We start from the raw sequence: 6,694 nt of genomic DNA, 5'->3' as shown, positions 1-6,694 counted from the left end.
TATATATATATATATATATATATATATATATATATATATATATATATATATATATATATACCACTCTTTTCAAAATATATAAATATCTGACGGCTTTTTGACAATATTTCAAATAGAATTTAGCGAGTAATTTTTTGTAACGGTTGGCATCACTATAGTCTAGTTTCCACCGAGGATTTAAACCGGATCAGAATGTCAGAACCAATCAACTATAGTCAAGTATTCCCCTGTTACAGTCGAACGACAGTAGAATTCTCAACTGTAGTTGGTTAGTTCTTACATTCTGATCCGGATTAAATCCTCGGTTGAAACTAGGTCAGTGTCAAGTATGATGTAGGCATAGTTTATACAGTAGGCATAGTTTATACAGTAGTGCAATTTTGTCGGTATCTTAGATGGCCAGTGGAGTACGCATGCGTGAAATAAGTAAGTTATCTAGCGTTGTCACGATTACTACCTAAATTTCTTTCTTTTTTCATCCTTTTTTCAAATCCTTTGTCAAAATTTCTCGCAAAACTCATTAGATTTATTTGTATCACAATCCAACGAATTCGTTGAAGTGAATAAGTAGCTATTGTAAAAATATATTTGAGCATATTAGAGCATACGCGAATAAATTTGATATTGCAATGAAATAATTTAAATTTTATGAAAATTAATAAAAATAAATTGTAAATTTATTGAGAAATGGAAACGGTTCACTTGCACACTGTATCAATTACCCACATCATAGCCACTCACAGCGACCGGTGCCTAGGGCCTTTCCACTATTCAAACATGATTGGTGTCCAATTGCAACGTATCCATTGACATACATTCTTGAAAAATAAAAAAAAATGTAGGAAAAAAAGGAAAAATATTAAATTAATTTAAAAATATATATTTGTATAAAGAAATATTATGTAATTATTTAGCTATAAAAATATTAAGAGAAAGCTGATATAAAATTTATACATATATGCCCAAAAAATAAGTTTAAAATACAATAAATAAAAAGAAATCTTTCTTGCTCTTTTCTATGTTACTTTTATTCACTTTTTCACTTTATCACTATTTCAAAAATTAGACCAATCTCTTGAGATTTCTCACACAACATTTCATCAAATACACGTAATACTTCCCTCTAAATTTCTACTCTAACCATGTATGCTTGAAAGACAAATGTTTAAGGGGAACATTGAAACGCTTATTTAAATAGAGAAAGAAAAAGACAGCAATAAAAAAAGTGGAAAAGAGACGGGGCAATTTACTTATTTCACATATGCGCACTTCATTTTGGCTGACATAAAATCAGGAGAATTGCTACTGTATATATTATAATATAGGCATCACTGGCCCAGTTTCCATTGAGGATTTAAATTGGAGAATGTAAGGCTGAATTTTCACTTGACACTACGACATTCATTTTGACGAATATCAAGCGTCAATTTTGATCACATGACTTGTTTTGATGCTGAAAATGAGCGTCATAGCGTCAAATGAAAATCCAGCCTAAGAATCAATCAACTGCAATCGAGTATTCTTCTGTCGTTCGAACAAGGATCGTTGTAACAAGGGAATACTCGTACCGTTATAACAAGGAAGTACTGTAGTTGGTTGGTTCTTACATTCTGATCCGGTTTAAACCCTCGATGGAAACTAGACTATTATGCAATCTTGCTGCGGCGTTTTTTCGTTTTCCAATCAAAAGCTACAACTACTATCTTCGTTTTCAATCATGATTTTCACCTGAAACTTTCCACAATTCATTTTTCATTTTTCACTCATCGAGATTTCACGTGAAACTTTATATACATGAACTTTTCATGTATAGCAATTATATTAATGCGATATTGCATGGACGACTGAACAATCCATATAATCTATAACCTATAACAATAGAAAGAAAAATAATAATGAACATAACTGTGAAACAAAAAGAAATGTTATTAAAGTATTAAAACGCAATCCCGAATTAGTGAGGGATAGAATAGGCAGAAAAAGAGCCCAGATATGGCCTCTAAACGGTAAATCCGGCCCGTATATAGATTCTAAATGGTCAATCCGGCCACCCTCAGCCTGAATATAGCCTTTAAACGAGAATGGATTAAAATTGGTAAATTTAAAATATTATGTAATGTATAGTAATTGCTAAGAAATATATAATATAATTATTTGAAAAAATATAATATTTTTAGTCTCATTTTTAAATCATTAATTGTATGTGTATATGTACATAATAATAGTTTTTGTAATATATATTATTATAATAGTTACATATATATAATATATATATAACCTCTCTTCCATCAATGCGATATTACTTCTTCAATTATTAATGGCATCTGCCTTAAAATAAATTATCGAAAGACATGTTAGTTCCGAAATATTTATCAATTCCCTAGATTTCTGCTTTTCCGCCACCACGGTCTTTGGCTAAAAGCAAAGGTTACTAGGTATTGACCAATTAAATTATGAATACTCTAGTGAATTTGTTCACTTTTGTAATTTTCACTTCATTTAAAGATACACAATCGACTCCTAGAAGACGAAGATAATCTTAGTCGTGATTGCTTTTACACAACGAAAAAAACGCTAGTACACACACTATGAGAGCTTTCCAGCAAAAAACACAAGAATCATTCCTTGTTTAATAATCAGTAAGAAACAAAGACGGAACTGACTTTTTGTGCCTTTACTGGAAAGCTCTCCATCTCTTCCACTGATTTTGACGCTGCGTGAAATTGCACCTTTTTAATGTGGTTGTCATAGTAACGACGCAGTGAAATATTTTGACATGGATGTTGATATTCCACCACGTTTGACCAATTTCGATAATGACTAACGTAATGTCGAATTGCTGTACATAAAGAATCTCGTTCAAACCAATTTACAATAATAATCCAAGAATGAGCGCAATCTTTAATGAGAGTGATAATAATGAAAACATTATTATTTTTGATATATCAAAAAATGAAAGAAAATTAAATGAAGAATTTAAAGTACTTCAACGAAAATTGAAAGGAAAGTGGAAATTTATCGAGTAAGTTAAAATTTTTATTTAATTTATATTGAATAATCAACATTATTTATTAATTATATTAATCAATATTCTTATTGAGTTGAAAAACTTAAGTCGAGTGAATGTATTTTAGGAACAATGAAGTAATATCGCAAGAATCATTGACAAATGCCAAAATTCTCGTTTTACCAGGACCATTAAGTAAATTTACCGAACTCGAAATGAATTCTATCAGAACTTTTTTAAATTCTGGTGGCAATATTCTTGTCACGCTTGGAGAGGGTGGAGAAAATAAATCCAATACAAACATTAATTTTTTGCTAGAAGAATTTGGTATAATGGTGAATAATGGTAAAATATTTAGACAAAATCATTCTTTCTCTTCATCTCTCTATCTCTCTCTCTCTCTAAATAAATAAATAAATAAATACAAATAAAAATTCATATTTTAATATTTATATTTACAGATAGTGTAATCCGTATGAGTTACAGTCAAACAATGCATCCTAAAGAATCTCTAATCTCCCAAGGCTTATCAAATAAATCTATATTTCTGAAGAATCATGACGAGTACATGTAAGATATCCTTAAAATATTTCTCTTGTAATTCCAATTATTAATAAATAATTATTTTAGTGATATGAAATTTTTGTATCCTTATGGTGCAACATTAAATGTGGTGCAACCATCTGTTGTTGCTTTATCCAGCGGATCAATCGCTATTCCAATGAATAGACCAATCTGCGCATATCATTGTGTAAAAAACAATAATGGCAAACTCATTGTATTAGGTTCATCTAGAATGTTAACAGATACTTACATAGAAAAAGAAAATAATGATGCATTACGGGAAATGATTTTTGACTTTTTTGAAATAAAAAATGTCATAGAAAAGAAAGATCTTCATACAGATGATATAGAAGTAAGTTATTTATTATATTAGAGTGACCTTTTTTTCTAAATGTATAAATAATACAAATAAATATAGCACAAATATTAAGATTTCTTAATCAAATTTTCTCTACAAAAAAGAATTGATAAACTGTATCTTTATGTACAGTTTTGGGAATACAATTTTGTACCAGATATAACACAACAGGCTGACAATCCAAAAGTTTGCACATCAGATTTAGATAATATTGACATACCTCGTGAATACACTAAATTATTTAAAAATTATTTTTATTCTATAAATTTAAATATGGTACCAGCCTGCATAAAAGCGTATGAGGTTTTAGGAGTAAAACATGAACCACTTACTTTGATTCCACCTCATTTTGAAGCACCTCTACCTCCCACACAAGCTTCAGTGAGTATATAATCTAATTTCTATATCTATTTCATGAATTTATATTCTCTTTTATGCACTTTATATAAACTTGAATAATTCTACAGATATTTCCTCCAAGCTTTCAAGAATTATCGCCACCTGCTTTAGAGCTGTTCGATCTAGATGAAGCTTTCAGTTCTGATTTATTAAAATTATCACAAATTACTAATAAATATATGGCAACGAAAGAGCTATCAAATGACAAAGAATTAGATCATTATATCAGGGAATTTGGCAGTATAATAAGGATAAATAATTCTGACACACACACTGCTAAAGAAGTATTAAATTTTGTTTTTCAAAAAATCTGCAGTTATAAGACAATGCATGATTGAAATTTTTTTATTAAAAGAAAATGTAATTTATTATAAATAGCTGATTGTATCATATTAATTGATTAAAATTTAATAAAATGAAGAAAACATTGCGTTTATTTATTTCAATTTCCCTTTTCACAATTTAACATCTATCGGTAATGCAGACTTTTGAGATTTTAGTTATGTTTTAATCGAGAGACAGCGGCGGTATGATAGAAACACAACCAGTCGTAATCGTTGCCTCTGTCACTTAAAAAAATATTACTTTCACTGAAAATTATAATTTAAAAAGCCATGGTTGCTTAGTCTACAATAATAAAATAGTGTTTGTATTTTTAAAAAGATCTCTGACTTTTATGCAATTAATAAGTCATTACGAAAATGTCTGTGTTTTTCGTAAATACGTAAGTAAACGAACTTCTATGGTTTTTAGGTTATACATTATTCTCGATACACTGTAAAATTGTAAAAGGGAAGATTTCCAAATCTACGAAATAAATAGATCTGTTCGCATTGCTTGCACTTTTAGCACTCGACATTTTCGCTTTCTCTCTTTTTAAGGTAAATATGTATCTATTTCATTTTAAGTGCAAACATTTGGGGATTTCATGCAACGCGAACAGACCTATTCTTTTACTTTTTAAATGATTTAAAGTATTTTATAATATGTCATAATTTATTTTTTGTATACTTATTGCAGTGAGAAGTTTTTATATCGTAGAATAACAGGAATAAGTCGTAGATTTTATTGCAAAAATATTTAATATGTATAAATATTATTTTGAGTTAAGATTTTGTGTTGAGCATACTTTATATTCTAACAAAACCTTTATTGGGCTTATAAAGCTTTTAATATATATTTGATTAATATTTCTTAATTTTTTTTATCATAGAAATTCGTAACATATTTATTTATAATTATAGTATTAACATTAGATACATATAATTGAAATTTTCACATTCATTTGTGCAGGGTGTTTAATATATATACATTTAATAAAATCAATTATCATAAATTTGGAACTTATCATAATTTACTAACAATATATTCTTCCAGATACTTTCAGAAAAACTCAGAAATAAATTTTATTCAGCTGCAAATAGTTTATAACTAACCTTCTAATTTATGACTATGTCTGCTACTTTTTATACTCTGATCCCTATCTTCTATCTTAAAACTAATTCTTTGTGTATATATTTCATATATTAAGAATTTTTATGCGTTTAAATAAAAAATATTAATCAGCAGACAATGTTTTCGAAATAAATAATTGTTAAATATTTGTGTAATATAAAAATATCAAATAAATATTTAAAAAATATATTTTTATGTTGTATGCTGATTGGAATACTAAATTGATGTCTATAATAAAAGTTTTCATAAATTTAATAATAATATTCATAATAAATAAATAAATAGAATAAAACAAAAGATTTTTGTTTTTACAAGAGAATAGAATAATAAAAAAAATATTTTCTATATTAATAGAAATCAAGACAGCGAAGTGGAAGGCGACTCAAATGGTGACTTACAGATTGCCTCACCGGGCAGTTCCGAGGCTCAACAAGCATTGACTCATTTCTGGCCAAAAGTTATGGAAGAAATAAAAAACATCACAACTGTTAGTAAGACCAATCTAAAAAAAATTACTTTTTCAGTATTTAAATAAATATCTTTGTTATATAGATGGATCTTAAAACGCAATCTTTACCATTGGCAAGGATAAAAAAAATCATGAAACTAGATGGAGATGTAAAAATGATAAGTGCAGAAGCACCTATGCTTTTTGCCAAAGCAGCAGAGATCTTTATACATGAATTAACTCTCAGAGCTTGGGTGCACACAGAAGATAATAAAAGACGAACTCTTCAACGAAATGATATTGCAATGGCGGTTACAAAATATGATCAATTTGATTTTCTTATAGATATAGTACCCAGAGATGAAATAAAACAAAGTAAGGCACAAAACGAGGCCACTGTACGAACATCTATGAACTCGGATCAAGTTCATTATTATTTTCAATTGGCGCAGCAGCAAGCTTC

At 28.4% G+C, this 6,694-nt stretch overlaps 2 protein-coding genes across 2 annotated transcripts in view; both read left to right on the top strand.

Moving 5' to 3' along the window:
• Window positions 1-2,888: 2,888 nt before the first annotated feature.
• LOC105617317 (intraflagellar transport protein 52 homolog) lies at window positions 2,889-4,666 on the top strand. Its single transcript, XM_012198884.1, has 6 exons — window positions 2,889-3,022; window positions 3,135-3,352; window positions 3,469-3,577; window positions 3,638-3,923; window positions 4,062-4,310; window positions 4,397-4,666. Exons 1-6 carry the CDS (start codon window positions 2,889-2,891, stop codon window positions 4,664-4,666), a joined length of 1,266 nt encoding a protein of 421 aa, XP_012054274.1.
• A 363-nt stretch (window positions 4,667-5,029) lies between these two features.
• The window catches only part of LOC105617384 (nuclear transcription factor Y subunit gamma-like), an 11,687-nt gene continuing 10,022 nt past the window's right edge, over window positions 5,030-6,694 (top strand). The window contains exons 1-3 of the mRNA XM_012198940.1: window positions 5,030-5,052; window positions 6,138-6,270; window positions 6,336-6,685. Of these exons, the coding sequence (XP_012054330.1) occupies window positions 5,030-5,052; window positions 6,138-6,270; window positions 6,336-6,685 (506 nt within the window). The remainder of the gene's footprint in view (window positions 5,053-6,137; window positions 6,271-6,335; window positions 6,686-6,694) is intronic.

The sequence above is a fragment of the Atta cephalotes genome, assembly GCF_000143395.1.
Source record: "Atta cephalotes unplaced genomic scaffold scaffold00012, whole genome shotgun sequence".
Lineage (NCBI taxonomy): Eukaryota > Metazoa > Arthropoda > Insecta > Hymenoptera > Formicidae > Atta > Atta cephalotes.
This window is presented reverse-complemented; position numbering and strand designations above follow the sequence as displayed.

What these genes read in the sequence shown, in the direction of transcription:
- LOC105617317 (XM_012198884.1), top strand. Translation starts at nt 2,889, where the DNA reads ATGAGCGCAATCTTTAATGAGAGTGATAATAATGAAAACATTATTATT. An exon ending in AAGAATCATGACGAGTACAT is followed by an intron (nt 3,578 to 3,637) that starts GTAAGATATCCT and finishes TAATTATTTTAG; the next exon opens with TGATATGAAATTTTTGTATC. An exon ending in TACCTCCCACACAAGCTTCA is followed by an intron (nt 4,311 to 4,396) that starts GTGAGTATATAA and finishes ATAATTCTACAG; the next exon opens with ATATTTCCTCCAAGCTTTCA.